This window comes from Penicillium concentricum (assembly GCF_028827145.1).
Source record: "Penicillium concentricum strain IBT 3081 chromosome Unknown utg000001l_segment0_segment0, whole genome shotgun sequence".
Classification (NCBI taxonomy): Eukaryota; Fungi; Ascomycota; class Eurotiomycetes; order Eurotiales; family Aspergillaceae; genus Penicillium; species Penicillium concentricum.
In genome coordinates this window covers 6,948,440-6,964,500 of record NW_026622754.1, presented here as the reverse complement: position 1 = coordinate 6,964,500, position 16,061 = coordinate 6,948,440, and the positions used below count along the sequence as shown (strand labels likewise).

General features: G+C 47.6%; 5 protein-coding genes across 5 annotated transcripts; 4 read left to right on the top strand and 1 right to left on the bottom strand.

Annotated features, from left to right (window-relative positions):
• Window positions 1–1,498: 1,498 nt before the first annotated feature.
• N7517_002681 (sodium:neurotransmitter symporter family protein) lies at window positions 1,499–3,568 on the top strand (the record flags this gene model as incomplete). The annotated part of the gene is made up of 2 exons (XM_056720411.1): window positions 1,499–3,088; window positions 3,140–3,568. 2 exons carry the CDS (start codon window positions 1,499–1,501, stop codon window positions 3,566–3,568), a joined length of 2,019 nt encoding a protein of 672 aa, XP_056584546.1.
• Window positions 3,569–5,488: 1,920 nt separating this feature from the next.
• Window positions 5,489–6,575, top strand: N7517_002680 (D-hexose-6-phosphate mutarotase; the record flags this gene model as incomplete). Its single annotated transcript, XM_056720410.1, has 3 exons — window positions 5,489–5,731; window positions 5,795–6,124; window positions 6,189–6,575. The coding sequence occupies 3 exons, from the start codon at window positions 5,489–5,491 to the stop codon at window positions 6,573–6,575; spliced, it is 960 nt and encodes a 319-aa protein (XP_056584545.1).
• Window positions 6,576–6,863: 288 nt separating this feature from the next.
• On the bottom strand, window positions 6,864–8,616 carry N7517_002679 (putative choline transport protein; the record flags this gene model as incomplete). The annotated part of the gene is made up of 3 exons (XM_056720409.1): window positions 6,864–7,711; window positions 7,763–8,391; window positions 8,453–8,616. 3 exons carry the CDS (start codon window positions 8,614–8,616, stop codon window positions 6,864–6,866), a joined length of 1,641 nt encoding a protein of 546 aa, XP_056584544.1.
• Window positions 8,617–12,064: 3,448 nt separating this feature from the next.
• N7517_002678 (uncharacterized protein) lies at window positions 12,065–13,431 on the top strand (the record flags this gene model as incomplete). Its single annotated transcript, XM_056720408.1, has 4 exons — window positions 12,065–12,153; window positions 12,205–12,251; window positions 12,304–12,332; window positions 12,394–13,431. The coding sequence occupies 4 exons, from the start codon at window positions 12,065–12,067 to the stop codon at window positions 13,429–13,431; spliced, it is 1,203 nt and encodes a 400-aa protein (XP_056584543.1).
• Window positions 13,432–13,908: 477 nt separating this feature from the next.
• On the top strand, window positions 13,909–15,450 carry N7517_002677 (uncharacterized protein; the record flags this gene model as incomplete). Its single annotated transcript, XM_056720407.1, has 2 exons — window positions 13,909–14,432; window positions 15,108–15,450. 2 exons carry the CDS (start codon window positions 13,909–13,911, stop codon window positions 15,448–15,450), a joined length of 867 nt encoding a protein of 288 aa, XP_056584542.1.
• Between the last annotated feature and the right edge of the window lie 611 nt (window positions 15,451–16,061).

Sequence of the window (16,061 nt, the reverse complement as noted above, 5' to 3'; positions counted from 1 at the left end):
AAATTCGAAGCCAATTGAAAGAATGAGGCAACAAGTTACAAATCGTATACAGCACAGTCCCGAGCCTCTCTAAATGCGAATAATAGGGCTTTATGCTACCCCGCAGCATCTTCAGAATCCAATCACTACAAGAGCTCTTTGACATTTACAGTGCCGAGAGTGGTCTGATGTCCTAAAATATGTGTACGCTTGTTGATCGCCGCATCGGCTCAATATACAATTGGTCCACGACTGTACATGTGTATCAGAGGCAACAAACTACAAGGATTCTGTATGTTTGAGCAATCATATTGAGGGCTTTGATCTTCCTAGCAGCCTTGTATTACAGGGGTGCCTCTTGGGGTCTTCCGTGTGACCAAAATATATAGTTTCTCCACGGCGCTGAGGCTCTTTTACTTCAGCCTCCATGACTACCTCCTGGACTAGATACGCTTAGCTCTCTGGTGGATGTTGTTTCTATTTGGACTAGCAAGATATCCTCCGTTTTTATGATTCCATTTGCCTTCTAATCCAGTTAACAGAGTAGGATTCCTCCCGAGAAGAGGCACTTGCAGGTGGGAAAGCGGCCGTTTCTGGCCCCCAAAGCGGTCATTTTCGGTGTCAACTTTACAGGTCCTCATGTTATATTTGTAAGACGAGGATCTCTAAATTTCATTTTCCGGTTTGGTTACCTCTTGTCAAGGGTCTCCTCCCCTAGTGGGCTTTTGCAGTGTCTACACTGAAGAGCCTTGGGCTATACGTCAAGAATTAGTGAGCAAAACATGAATTTAATCATAGTACAGGATGGTGGCCTGTAGGCTGCGTCCTCGCTAAACCCTATGTAGTCGCCATACATATGACAGAAGGATAGTACCAGGTATAACTATAAGCTCAGGCCGTGGCAGTTAATGTCGCAATCGGATGGAATTCGTACGTATGCTATCCTTGCATAGATGGCCATGGATATATAGAAATCAGATGGGATTGTGCAATGCCATGCCAAGAACAGCGTCCTTGGCAACTGAAGGGATTTCGACCGGTTCCTAGACTCCGCTCGGTCATATTCCGAACCCGGCATCAGCTCTCCGTGGCCATCGATGCCTACATGAGACCTCACATGACCGAGCCAAGCTGGCTTAATATTTGCCCGTAACCTTGGAATATTAATCTAGCCAACAATACCGCGACATGGCGGACCGTTGCCGCAATGGGATGCTCCCAAGACTCTTGGCGTGACTCCCTCATCGCTCGACCCGCGAATCCAAGGATCTGGGATGAGAATGCCTCCCCAAGCCTCTTGGCATCGGTCCGGCAGCAGGATGAGATGGTTGGCAAGCTCCTTGGCATCAGTCGGAGGTTATACAAAAGCGTCCATGATCTACTACGGAGGTTCTGGGCAGGCTTTTTGCTGTTAGCCTTTTATTTGATAGCTTTCATCTCGCATCATCGCATCATTCTCCCCGAATGAAGTTACAAAGGTCTCAACCGCTGAAACCTTCCTCTTTTGATCGGTACCATCATGGTACTCGCCCGGTATCTAAAGAAGGTCGTGGGCTGGATCGCTCCTCCTCCTAAGAAATCGGAAGACGGGCGTGATCAATGGCCCTCTCGAGCAGCTTTCCTGCTGGCTGCCATGGGAGGCTGCGCCGGTCAGGGAAATTTGCTGCGATACCCCTCAGTGGTCTACAATAACTATGGGCTGCAGTGGTTTATCCCCTACCTATTGGCCGTGTTCGTCATCGCAATTCCGGCCCTTATTCTCGAGATTTCGATTGGGCAAGCCTATCGTGGCGGAACTGTGATCGCGTTCAATAATATCAATCATCGGCTGAAAGGCGTTGGCATGGGCCCGATTTTGATCAGCTTTGTCGTCGTGCAATACTTCACCGTCAACTTGGCATGGATTATGAACTATTTCCGCAACTCCTTCCGTAGCCCACTACCATGGGAGGGCAGAATCGAGGAATTCTACATGGGCAATGTCGTGGCCAATGTCGATCCAGTCGTGGGCAATCTCACTGCTGGAAATGGTGCCGTTGCCCACTATACCGTGTACCCCGGTGTTGCCCTTATTGGTGAGACGGTCGGCTGGAGCGCCTTCATCTGGTTTCTAATTTGGATTTCCATCTTCCGTGGAGTGGGCCTGACGGGTCGCGTCGTCTACTGGACGATGGGTTTGCCGATTGTAACCACCATTATTATCGTCGGTCGCTCTTGTTCACTGGAAAATGCGAGCGAGGGTATCCGACTCTTATGGGCGACATGGAGGAGCGACCAACTAGCCTCAGGAACTGTCTGGCAAACTGCTGTCGGACAGGTGTTTTTTTCTACCGGCATTGGTTTCGGTTATTTCACTTCCTATGCTTCCTACAATTCCAAACACTCCAATGCTGTCATGGATGCAATTCTCATTTGCGGAAGTAACGTCCTGTTCGAAAACATTGCTGCCTTTGCCGTGTTTGGTGTTGTAGGCTACCTCCGACGTTGGCCACAGGATGGCGAGAGATTGGGTGCATTCGTGGTCGGTTTCCTGACACTCCCCGAGGCTGTGCTTCACATGCCTGGTGCGAATTGGTGGGCTATCCTTTTATTCTTTACCCTGGTGGTTCTCGGGTTTAGTTCGGCCTTTGTGATGCTCGATGCAGTGGCTACGTTGGCCGTGGATTCGGGCGTGAAAATGTCCCGACCGATGATTGTGACGAGCCTCACAATCATATCATTCCTCATGTGTTTGCCATATTGCACTCAATTTGGATTCTACCTCCTGGATGGAATTGACCGATGGATCAACAATGTGGCTTTGATCTTTGTTGTGTGGTCGGAGCTCGTCGGTGCAACCACTGTGTATCGCTGGCACGACGTGGTCAGCCAAACAGGGCTGCCTGCTTTTGTTGTGTATAATTTCGGATACTTCGGTGGCCAGATCGTTGGAGTTGCCGTCGCGCACGGTACCTCGAATCCGTCAGCTGGCGCCGGGGCCGGGTTCGGGTTGTATATCGTTTGTTCGATTCTTTCTGTCCTCATCGCCACGACCCCGGGTATCAAAGCAGCCAGCTTCTGGGGGCGGAACCCTATTCTCAGTCGACTTTGGTATCTAGCATTCTACTCTGTATGTTCCTCGCTGTCAACAAGTCTTGCACCACGAAACTAACATGCACAGGGTAATCAATTAAGACGCGACCTGAACGGCGTTGTTGGGGGTAATGGAAACTGGAACATCCCTCGTTTCTGGCCTCTTCTACTCCGGTACATTAGCGCGCCTATTCTGGCCATTGTGTTCAGCTTTGCTTATCCTGAGTTCTACTCCCTGCGCTACGACCCAATGATGATCGCCGGTTTTATTTTGGCGCACTTTTGTTTGCTCTTAGTTCTGCTTGGTTTGGTGTTTCCACGATACTACGATATATTTATTCCACCTCACCGGAGAACCGAGGGCACCGAAGTGATGATCGCCAATCAGCCCAAGGATCATGACTTTGTGCCAGAGGTCGAGGTGTTTGAGTTAGAATCTGGCATGCCGGAGTCGTCTTCGACCCGGAAGAGTGCTGATAGGATAGATACTAAGTATCCGACGGCGCCAAAGCTGTAGGCTATATATAGTATGTTATAGTCTGTTGATTCAAGGATATGCAACTTCAATCCGTATGTGTGTTTAGTCTATTTATGCTCTTCCTGGCCCACCAAGATGTTTGCCGGCGTCCCAAAAGGGCTTAGCGTATAAAATAAGTATGAAGATCCTAGTAGAGAAAAAAAGCAGTTCGTAGTACAGCTCCTTTTTCATATTGTTTTTCTCTAAATGAGGCCAGTATGAAGTTGAAAATTTTCAACGATGTAGCTTCACCTTCGCAACGCGCGGGTGCGAATACCGGCAAAGGTTCAAGCGACTCTTTGAATGAAATGGAGCAAGACAGCGACCTGGTTTTTCCAGACGGTGGTTGGCGTGCATGGAGCGTCGTTCTAGGCTCTTGGTGCGCGATGGTGCCCTCATTTGGACTTATGAATACAATTGGTGTGTTCGAGGCTTGGTTGGCAGACCATCAATTGAGAGACTATTCGAAAGCTTCCATCGGCTGGATATTTAGCCTCTACATGTTTTTCCTTTATTTTGGAAGTGTGCAAGTTGGTAAGCTCATTCAATCTATTTGCTGTGATACGCAGGACTGATATCTAAAAGGGCCTCTATTTGATGCGCATGGTCTTGCGCCTGTGCTGATCCCGGGGTGCGTTGGGCTCGTCGCATCACTGATGATCTTCAGCGTCGCACAGGGTACGATTTTTTCTAATACCCAAGCTGCCTCCGCCAGAACTGATAAGCATTCGCATAGAATATTACCAATTCATGCTAGGATTCAGTGTCCTCGGCGGTATCTCCTCGTCAATGGTGTTCACCCCTAGCGTGGCTTGCATAGCCCATTGGTTTCTTAGGCGTCGTGCCCTAGCCACCGGTATAGCCGCGACTGCTGGGGGTATTGGGGGAATCGTATTTCCTGTGTTGATCTCCAACCTCGCGGATAATCTAGGCTTCCCTTGGGCTATACGAATTATTGGATTTATAAGTGCAGCATTCTGCTGTCTGAGTGTCGCGCTTTTGAGAACGAGACTACCTTTAGATTCGGCACAAAAAGGAACAGTCGACATCAGAGCTTTGAAGGAACTACGCTTCTCATTGTTGACGGTGGCCATCGTTTTGATCGATTTTGCCCTCCTGATTCCGTTGACTTATCTACCATCCTATGCCCAATCTCGCGGCATGGGAGATAATCTCGCATACAACCTATCGTCTATCTTGAACGCCGCATCCATCGTTGGGCGGGTTGTCCCTGGTTATTTTGCTGACCGATTTGGCCGTTTCAATATAATGATCATTACATCGTTCATCTGCTCAGTGGTGACTTTCGCCATATGGCTTCCGTCCCAGTCGAATCAGGCAGTCATCTTGGCTTTCGCTGTGCTTTTTGGATTTTGGAGCGGCACTGCAATTAGTCTCGCGCCTGTTTGTGTTGCGCAAATCTCCAAAACTGAAGGGTTTGGAAAGCGTTATGGTACAACCTATTGCTTGGTCAGTATAGGTACACTCATCGCCATTCCAATTGCCGGCGAGCTTTTGAAAGTCCAGACATCCACGGGTCAAGATGACTATACTGGTGTGATAATTCTTTGTGGGCTTGTATATTTTTGTGCGTGTGTGTTTTTTATCTTATCCAGGGGTGTGAGCGTTGGTTGGGGGTTGAAAGTGTTCTAGTTACGGTCTCCAATAGTACTTTACATGGCACTTTATATACTAGGTCAGGTAAACAGCTGTAAATGGAGAGACCATTTTATATGCAAAGCACATAGGAAATATTAACTTGACGAAATATTTTCATGTACGTTTCAAGGTAGAGAGAGCTCTGAAGTCCAGTCAAAAACAAAACAGGCGGGAGCCGATAAGAACCCCCGCGCTTCAAACGTGAAACATCAAGCACCTCTTCTCCCTCTCGACACAATTCTATTTTCTAAAACCTCTAACATGGACCGATCAAACAAACCCTCAGCAATTGGACTGGGAGCTTCCCTTCCGCAGCCCACCCTCTCCATCAAGGACAACATCATTGAAGCTTCGTTGCCCACTGGCCAGTCAGTGACTGTGAACCTGTATGGCGCTACCGTGACCTCCTGGAAGACCGGCGGCCAGGAGCAGCTGTTTGTCAGTGAGAAGGCTCATCTCGATGGCTCCAAGCCTATCCGTGGTGGCATTCCGCTGGTGTTCCCGGTGTGTGAACTCTACCATCTCCCCGCTTGAGAGCTACAGCTAACCGCCCTGCTTATTGTCCAGGTCTTCGGCCCCCCTCCCCAAAACCATGCTACCTCGCCCCTACCACAACATGGCTTCGCTCGGAACTCCAACTGGGAGTTCTTGGGCAAGTCCTCTTCGGAAGCGCCCGGAAGGGATAGCGACCAAACCGATCTCACCGTGAAGTTAGATTTCGGGCTGTCGCACTCGATGCTGACCGATGAGTTCCGCCAGTCTTGGCCATATGAGTTCGGTCTGGTGTACAGTGTTACCCTCACCACGGACTCACTGGAGACAGCGCTGCAGGTTCGCAATGAGGGCCAGCAGAACTTTGAGTTCCAGGTGTTGATGCACACGTATCTGAACATTGCGGTATGATAAACTACGCCTGGTTCAATTTTCGCAATTCCCTGCTAATCTGAAATTTGACGAATAGGATATTTCCGATATCCGTGTTAAGGGCCTCGAATCCAAGACCTACCTCGATAAGACCCTCGAAGGGACTTCTCACACCGAATCGTCCCCCGCATTGGCGATCACCCAAGAAACCGATCGCATTTACCAACAACTTGACCCCGCCGTTCCTATTGTCGTTGCATCTGCGAAGGATGACCAGCCTTTGTTCTCGATCACTCGGGAAGCCTTGACTGATGTTGTGGTCTGGAACCCGTGGATTGAAAAGGCCAAGGGCATGGCCGATTTCGGCCCAGACGAGGCTTACAAGAACATGATCTGTGTGGAGGCTGGCTCGGTGTCTGGTTGGCAAACCCTTGAAGCTGGAGAGGCCTGGGAAGGTGGACAGAGCATTAAGTCGCGACTATGAAGATGAGAGGATACCTTGTCTCCTACTAGTGATCTCTCTGCATGATCGTTATGACCTAAAGACGCCTATTCCCAATTCCAAATTGAAGGTCCGCTAATCATGCGGCCATTTTGGTCTCTAGCCTCGCTTTGTTTGACGATAGCGTTTTGATCTAAATCTTTATTATATTCATCCAAAATTGGTCCAAGGTACAGATATACATGCTTTGACAAATTCATCCACAAGCAACAATAGTCACAATTCGCGCCGCACCCATTTTCATTGTTTTCGGTGTCAATTTCTCGTTTATCATGAAGCATTCCCGCGTTCAGTACTAACAGGCGAAACACCCCCAAGATCAATAAAAGATCGACGACCCTCCTTGCCTTCTTGGAAAGCAGCCAACCGCTCAGCAGCCTCAAAGCTATAATGCGGGCCACAGTATTGGCGTCTGCCACGGAACACCCACCAGAAGGCAGTAAGAACCATCAAGCCGACGACGATCACGCTGGTATAGTTCATATTTTGAACTGTCGCCGGCAACACCAAGGGGAAACAGAAGAAAATAACAGTAACAGAAATATACAACAAAGAAACAATATTAACCGCCATCCCAAGTTTCTGTCCCATATAAAATGGCCCGGGAACCATGTTCCCACGACCAGACAAAACATGCGGAAAGATAGCTCCGAAGTAGGACAGCGAGCTTAGTACAATAAAGGACGAGATCAACGCTTGGAATGCTGTCGTGCTACCGATATATATACACCCCAGACAAGTGACGAGCGCGCTCATAGCAACTGTCGCACGCACGGGGCAGTTCAGTGTCGGGTGAACTTGAGCGAAATAGTTCGAAAAGGGTGTTGCGTTATCGCGTGCTAGACTCCACCACATTCGACCGCCTGTCACGAATGTCCCGATTAGAGTTGGGAAGGTCGCGAGAAATAGCACCGCAATCAGACCGATGGCGCCTGCGTTAGAGCCTGTCGCTTGTCGATAAATTTCCGCTGTTGGGAAAAAGCCGATGTTACTTGCAAAGACGGCGTCCAGATCTTGAATGGAGTAGAATAGGGCGATCAGATACACAAATGATGTGACGAACGCTGTGAGCATTTGCAACATTATTCCTTGGGGGACTTTGGTCTCAGGTTTGGGGACTAGAACGCGTTGTTAGTTGGTGGCTTCCGTTTCTCACATGTCCGACGTACCCTCTTCTGATAAATGGCTAATACAGTCTGGGACTCCAACTGCAAACGCAGCATTCAACAGACCAGTCATGAAACAGACTCCGTCCGACCATCCGCCCGTGTTGTTGTGGTATTCAGTCCACACCTGGGCGCTGCTAGCATGCTTTTTCGGCATTACCGTGAGAACTACCACAGTTGTAACGAGGCCACACATCGAAAGAGTAAGGGCAACGCGGTTAAGGAGAGGAATAAACCGATTTCCTAAACAGACAATGGCGCAACACGTCCAATTGACAATCTGGAATACAATAAATACTTGCCAGGCTTGCCACTTCACAGTCGGATATTTGAGCAGATACATGGCCACGCCCTCGTTCCCTAACATGGAGCTCATCGATGACGCTGACAGCAACCACGCGCAAGCATTTAGATATCCAGTGAAGAACCCTGCTGTGCGGCCTCGACTCCGGCTCAAGACTGACGACCAATAGTATACTCCACCGGCAGAAGGCATGGAGGAGGCGAGTTCGGCTAGAGAAGCTGAGATGGTCGCGTAGAAGACGCTGACTAGAATCAATCCGTATAGAACAGCCATCGGACCGCCATTCTGGAGCGCAGCGACGATTGTACCCCCTGTTGAAGCCCAAGAGCTTGGTCGCGTTAGTCGATCGAAGTTTGATCAGTGCAATTTCCGCTTTATGGAGGCCTTACTTTGCAATCACAATCCCCAAGCTGGTCAGACTCCACAGTCCAAAATTCCGCGCCAACTCTTGCTTATGTCCAAGTGTAGATTCTAGCCGTACCTCGTCGATTCCGGCATGGCCCTTGTGGGATTTTTCGGTGTCCTGGGAGGCTTGCCTTGAGAATACCACCATTTTGCCGTGCGTCGTGCGGTGTTGGAGCGAATATTCAAAAAAAAAAAAAAAAGGACTCAATGCATGGCAGCTACAAGATGAGAAAAGAGGAAAGGAGGTACGGAGTACACCATATCCACTAGGTTTGACAGAACGTACAGGGCGCACAGGAACAATCGGGCGTGTCGCAATAGGAATGTAAGATGTGAGGGCCAATGCCCTCATGGCTGCCACATGTTTTCCACAATGTCCAAGCATTCATGCAAGGATACTAGTCGATAATTTTCTCCGAAGGAATGCACATGTTTCTATTGTTACCCTAGATGAAATATGGAGCTAGATGTGTTATTGGCAATAGTATCACTGTTTTTTTTACAGAGTACTCCCGTAGAACAAGAGTATTACTGTGTGAATATATCTATTTCAATCCTGCTTTTAATTAGACTTGTACAAATTCCTTCTCTTGTGACCTCCCCAAATCGAAATGGAGTTGATACATCCCAGGCTAAGCAAGGGGGGTTCGTGGCGAATGCGGCATTTGAGGCGTCGATCCGATGGGCTTAACCACATACAACGTACGAAGGACGTAGCTGGGTGTGGACTTCATTCAACCTCTAGGGCAACGATTGCAATATGGTGCTAAGGTCCAAATTTTGAGATTTCGCAAGTTTCAGTTGTTCGCCAGCTGAATATATTCTACATTCCAGCATTGTGAGGGGTCTGCGCAACATTCAATTGGTCTGCGCCCTGCATACGATCGCGATCCCCATGATGGGGCGCCCACATGGCCTCGTGTGATTAATCATTTGCATCGTGAATATGTGAAGAGCAAGATTACCAGAGTGCTCCATAGTGCTTCGCTGCTTGAATGAACAAGATATCCTCATTTCTTCGTTTGGAGAATGTATTTTTTGACTAGTGCAAGTATTTTGGAAATAAACAAAGCATATCAATTTGATTCCCCGAGAGAGCCGAATAGCATGGAAATAAGATTGAATATAATCCAACGCTATCGACTGATAATCAATATCACAACACGAAGTAGTTTGGGAACCACCAGTTCTATCTGCATCCATTTGAGGATACAAGAGCCTCCAAATTATTGAACCCATCTAATTTGAGTAGCCTTCTTACGGTGTCTTGCCCAATATGATGGCAATTATCCCGCCACCGACGCCCTCTAGATACCCTTCGATTGTCCCATCAAGCGCACCCCTTTTCAATAGATGTATGTGGATGATGAATATTATTAAGCGGAATACGACCACCTCTAAGTTCATCAACAGTATGCGTACTACCGTGTTGCAGTATGAAAGGCTGACTAGTAACTTGCTTTCAGCAGCCATAGCCTGTTAGCGTACGTAGAAAGTTAATAACCGGATATAGGGGTGTTCAAATACGCCATCAAAGACCAATAGAGGGCATAGAGCTATGATAACATCCTAAAAGTTGACATCCCGAGGCCGGTCTTAGAAGACATATGTCCCACGAGTAGGCAAGGCGTGTTGAAAGTCTTAAAGAGAGTATCTGTGGCGTTTAAAGTCGCTCATTCAATGACGCAGCTCGTAACTGTCGCCCATGTGTTTGTGGATGGGCTTTACATCAATGAAGGGTGGATGCTGTGGATCTGGCGCGTGTACGTATGCATGGTATTTTGCCTGGGGTAGCTTGATATCTCTAATCTCCAACAATCTTCATACTGACGAGCTCCGGATTGGCTACACTGTATATCTTTGCATTATAAAATCATCACATATTCATGCAGGATAGGGGTAATGCCGTTAGACTTATCGTATTCGATACTGCGCCAGGGGACCTAGGTTTTTCTGGCTTTTCGCGTGGCTAGGTACGGAGTACTCCGTAGTTTCAACTGGGCTGATAATAAGCAATTGTATCCATATCATTGCATTAGTTCTGTCATTAAGTGGAGTATATCACACGCCAAAGTTGCAATGACGTCTCTGCATGCTTCCTCCTTGCCGAGTACGGGGTGCGGAATACTCTGTATATTGTAGTAAAATCCTGCTCCTTTCTACATGTGCAATCATCAGTCCTTCTGCCACCTTCATATATTGGCTATGGACTTATTTCTATTAAACTACGATAGATCGGATACAAAAAATCTTTGGGTTACCCTCTTCTCTATAATGATACCTTAAACGCCGAGTCGCCGTTCTCGATTAAAAAAACCTGCCCATTGGCTACTCAATTTGGCGAGCTGTTGCCCCCTAAGTGCCGGGTAAATGGACCGGTCCGATAGTAGCGAAGGTTGACCCTGTCGTCCCTCTCTAGAACTCCTAAGGAGCACTAGATCGTCGCATTCATACAACAGGGCATAGCCAAACAGAATGGAGATACTTCGTACAAGCTCACATATAAACACTAGCGGCTTTTCGGCTTCCGAAATGACCAAATTACCTGCAAAACTTGATATTGTGAACACCATTTAGGAAACAAGGTTCCCTAGGGATAAAATAGAGAAGGTTAAACATTCATATTAGGCATGATCTTCGGTCACGATTGGTCTACCATGTGAGTTTTTATTCACCCTTTCTTTAGCTCGCATATCGCGCAAGTCTATTTTGTATGGATCACTCTGCCCAAGAGCTATTGAATATCGCTTGGATCGCCATGCAGATCAACGTCCCGAACTCCCCAATAATATCAGCCGCTCGGCTACTAAGTATCCACTCTGTAATATGACCTGTCAAGGGTTTGTTTGCACTCGAGGCAAAGCTATCGGCAACGTGCATACGGGGAACTTTATCCCCAAAATAAGAATACCAATTGAATGATGAAAGGATGCGATTAAATATTGTGTGACACCAATCTCGCCAAACCTATCCTATTACAGATATCGCGCACAGCTGCGGCGCAGTTTGCACAACATTGGGCATTTATTGGAAGACTCGTCCGGGATGTCACAAGCAGCTTTATCAGCCTCTTGGCCTGGCCAGCAGAAGGACTCCAAGCACAAGCGAGGAATGTGATGCGTAAAAGCTTCTTCCCCTATCACTATTCCGTACTTCGTGTCTACCTACTTTGTACATTCCAAACCTGACTGCCATCGATTGGATTGGCACTTGGAGGGAAGCAATCCCTTGCATTTGCGCCCCATTCTTCCTTGCTTGTCAGCCAAGTCTACCCCAGCACTGACATATCACGGACCAAGACGCATGATGCGACAGCCCTGTCCTCGGTTGGTACCTTTAAAATCCATCCCCGGGCCTTAGCTTAGCCACTTTCACCGAATCGCTCTCCTCGGCCCAGTAGCCTGTTCCGAATACATCATTCATAGATTAACCCGGGCTGCCGGTCAACAAGCCATGGCACGATTTCAAACTTTTCACTGATGCTCCTCATCAAAACGCTTGGATAAATTGCCATCTCTCATGTATGGCAGACTCGTGCTATAATCTCTTGGCATTTTGAGGTTCAGTTCAGGGCGGAGACCGCTCTATCCATCAAGATGGGGAATGAGTCGCCCACTCCACGCCAGCTTATTACAGAAGCCATAGTCTTCTGGGCTATAGGACTTGTTATTTATGTCGGGAGGATGTAAGTTTGAGAAGCAGTTACCGAATTAGAGCAATGCTAACTGCAATAAAGCTTGGCTCGTATCATTGGCAATGGAAATGGAGTCAAACGGTTGTTTTGTAAGACATCTAGGCTCTAATCCTTTGATTCTGCTAACGAGTACCTCTTTAGTGGACGACTATGTAATGACGGCGACCTTCGTGAGTATTACCATCGATAATCAGGTTACTTCGTTCCGCTGACCCGACGGCTCTTCAAAAGGCAATATATACTACAATGCTAGTCTTGATTCAAATATCTGCCCGCTACGCAACGAACCTCATGGACCCGAAGGACTACGACAAGGTGTTGGCAGACCCAAAGCAAGTCAGCGATCGGGTCTATGGAAGCAAAATTGTCATTGGGCTAGAGCAATGCATGCTGGTCTCAACCTGGGGCGTCAAGACATGCATGCTGATGCTTTATTGGCGAATCACGCAGAATCTGAAATCGAACCTTTATATCAAGATCCTTTCCGTCTACGTCGCTATCGGATTTGTCGTCATAATGGTCACATACTATGCAGTCTACTGTCGGCCGTTCTCACAATACTGGGCCATGCCCGTGGATAACATGCAGTGTGCGACATACCAATACTACTCGATAACCCAAGCCGTCTTCAATATTTCGTCCGATGCCGCCATGTTCGCCGTCCCGATTCCCCTCCTTATCAAAGCCCAACTCAAAATGCGCAGAAAGGTCGTCCTCATCGGTGTCATGAGTCTGGGGTTGTTCACTATCATTGCCGCTATCCTGAACAAATATTTCAATTTTGCCTCCCCGCTCACAACTACCTACCAAATCTGGTACATCCGTGAAGCCAGCACAGCAATCTATGTTGCCAACCTCATGTGCTGGTGGCCCCTCCTGCGCAAGTTGTTTGGCGTCAAGGCATTCCAATATAACAGCAACCGAGGCAAGCGACCTGGAAACTCCGACAACCAGAACAACGAATACTCCAACAAATCACATTCTCATCCTTCATTCACATTCTCTCGCTTATGGAACCACCGAGGAAACAAAAACACAACGCCTGGCAAGTACAGAGGAGCCAAGCGCTCGAGTACCGAACCCATCAACAGGTCCAATACAGAATTCATCAACGATATGCATCACGTCGAAGCCGTCCCCCTTGAGGTCTGGACTAAAAAGGAGGATATTGGAAACGAGACTTCGATAACCCAAGCGTCACCAAACTCGTTTGAGAAAGAATGTGACGTTGAATTTGACCAAAGGCAGCAGACACGCTCGCCTTGTTGAAATCAAAATGTTCCTATCTGTTTGCAATTGCTGTTTAGCTTGTACATTTTACGACACCACGCCTTGGTGATTTTTAGGTATCTTTTATAGCGGTTCTTTTCAGCAGTCTTCCCAGATATTGCTTTTAGTAGACATTTTCCCCGCCTTCTCAATTTTATAGCTAAATGGCGGGAGAAGGCCGTATAGAGGATCTTCTAGGAATACCTAGGGGCAATGAAATAGATCAAATATAGGTTAAAAGTCATGATCCTTTGTTGGAGATGGGGTACTTGGGAACCCACGAATACACACTCGGGCACCTTCCAACCTTGGAAGGTTCCGTTGAGACTCTGCCTCGGTGCCTGACTCGTCAGGTTCCAGTTTTCCACCAAGCATTCAGAGAGCTTCCATTTGTCGTGGACATAACCTTCTCTCACTCTCATCTTTGATCTCGCGTCTCTCTTGGCACGGTCTCTTCCTTTTATCCACTTAACCATCATGGATGTTATTACTGTTTTTGTTGCCCGGGCCAGTGTTGAAGAAGCAACTGACCAAAGCCTTACGCGAGACAGGCTGCATGAATTCCTAAATCCAGTTGTTCAGAGCTACGAGACGACGTCTGGTCGCGCCTGTCTGTACCCTCGATTTTACACCTTCATCCACGATTCCGATCGGCCACTGCGCTCTGGGGGATCTGCCTTGCAATACTTCGCCAACCTCCTGAGTGAAGGTCAAGACAAATGCTGTGATGTGATTATTGTTTTGAACGGTTGGGACGCCCTGACCGTGGATAAGATGACATTTGTCCGGCTGTTTGGCCGTGTTTCGATTTTCGACATCGATGTGAAGGTCAAGGTCTTCGCCAGTCACACTAAATCGACCACCCGTTCTCAATTCTTCGACATCAATCCTAGTGCAGCCTGCGCCATTCTTACTGGCGAACTTGATCCGACAACCGAAATTGCTCCCAATGATGACACACAACTTTTTATTTCTACCATGGAAACCATCAGCGCTGATATGTACCTGCGGTGTCACCCTAAAGAGGACATCCGACGGCTGGCAAGTTGATGTTCTATCGGTCGCTGTCTCAAAGGTCACGATTCACATATTTTTCAGGTGATCGACGATGAAACACGCAACGACCATCCTGGCTGGTCTGGGTCCCGCAAATATTTCATTCAGGAACGTTGGGGGTGGATAAGATGTGGTCATTAGGGCTGGGTCATGGGCCGTGTCTAAGCTGTTTGAGAACGTGCTCAAAATTTGCATACATCACCCAAAAGATTTCCAACTTTTTCGCGCGGTCAATGATCAACCATCTATCTTTGATCTTCTTCTTCTTTTTCCTCGTCTCCGCAGGGCCCCAAGAAGCCAGATATTCTCACTTGTCTGGTTTGATATAGTACGTGTTGCATATCAGCATGGCAACTGCAACTACTCAGAGTCCATTGCTCGTGTTTGTCGCCTGAGAAAGCGCTGTGACAGGATGGACACGAGCAGAGTACATTAAATGGCTTTCCTGGGAGTCTGAAATATGTATCAGCCCAACAAGGCGCCTCATACGACACTATTGGATGACAGTTGCCGAAATCCTTTGCATTTATCCACGGTGCCAATGGCCCCTGGAATTGAATGACTACTTGAGAGTCTGAAGCATGTATCGGCCCAGCATACTTTAACTGCAACACCATTAGATGGCAGCAAGGAAAGTTCTTTGCCTTCATCCACGGCCCAAATGAGGCCTGGTGTCCTCGCGCTAGGCATACGATGTATATGATGGATCTCGTGGCTGAGGCCACGAGCCTCAGCTGCCCCGTGCTTCTTATCATTTCCGGATGGAGTGGGCTCACAAATTGTCCGCTAATGTGCGGCAAGATCTTTGGTTGGTTTGGGGATGCTGGCGCCCCGGTGATGGTACGGGTTTACGCTGATACACCACGCCGGTTCTTTGACGTGGACCCGCAACAAGTGAAGGCCGTGTTGCGTGGAGACATCACCCCTGGCGAGAGTGGAGAATTTGACAAGCTTATTTGTTGAAAATTTCAGGCTCCCGCACTTTGCTAGGGTCAAAAAGTACGAAGCACAACAGGCTGTAAGTATATAGAATTATCTATCGTTTCTACAGATGACCGATGTTGACTACCATCGCAATTGCTATCTTGAGAAATTGTTTTTCGTTGCTTGTACATTTTAAGGAAACGGTTTGTAGGTATAAGGAGAGACCAAAAATATCATCACCGTTTTACTATGTATGATGCGCACCACAGTACAATAGCCGTGAAATAAAATCCCTTGGGTTTGACAATGAAAAGGTCGAAAGGGAATAGTAATATATCGAAGAAATCCTGTCTATCGTATGTCTTAGTTTTCGAATGTATTAAAATAAAAAGATACTAAAAGAATAGGCTGTCATAAATCTGTGGAGACAAGAAAGTTGTATCTCCTCAATCATACTCCCCACAAAAGTAAAAAATAGACAGTTTACCCCGGACTTACAATTTAACCATGGTTTGTGTCGATCTTATACCTAGTGAGTGCAGGTGAGTCCGGTGAATTTCACTTCGGCAAAATAATCTTGAAATAAAGCGCCGATAGTGTAGCGGTTAACACTCCGCTTTCCCAAAATGGAAATTTTGATCAAGCGGCAG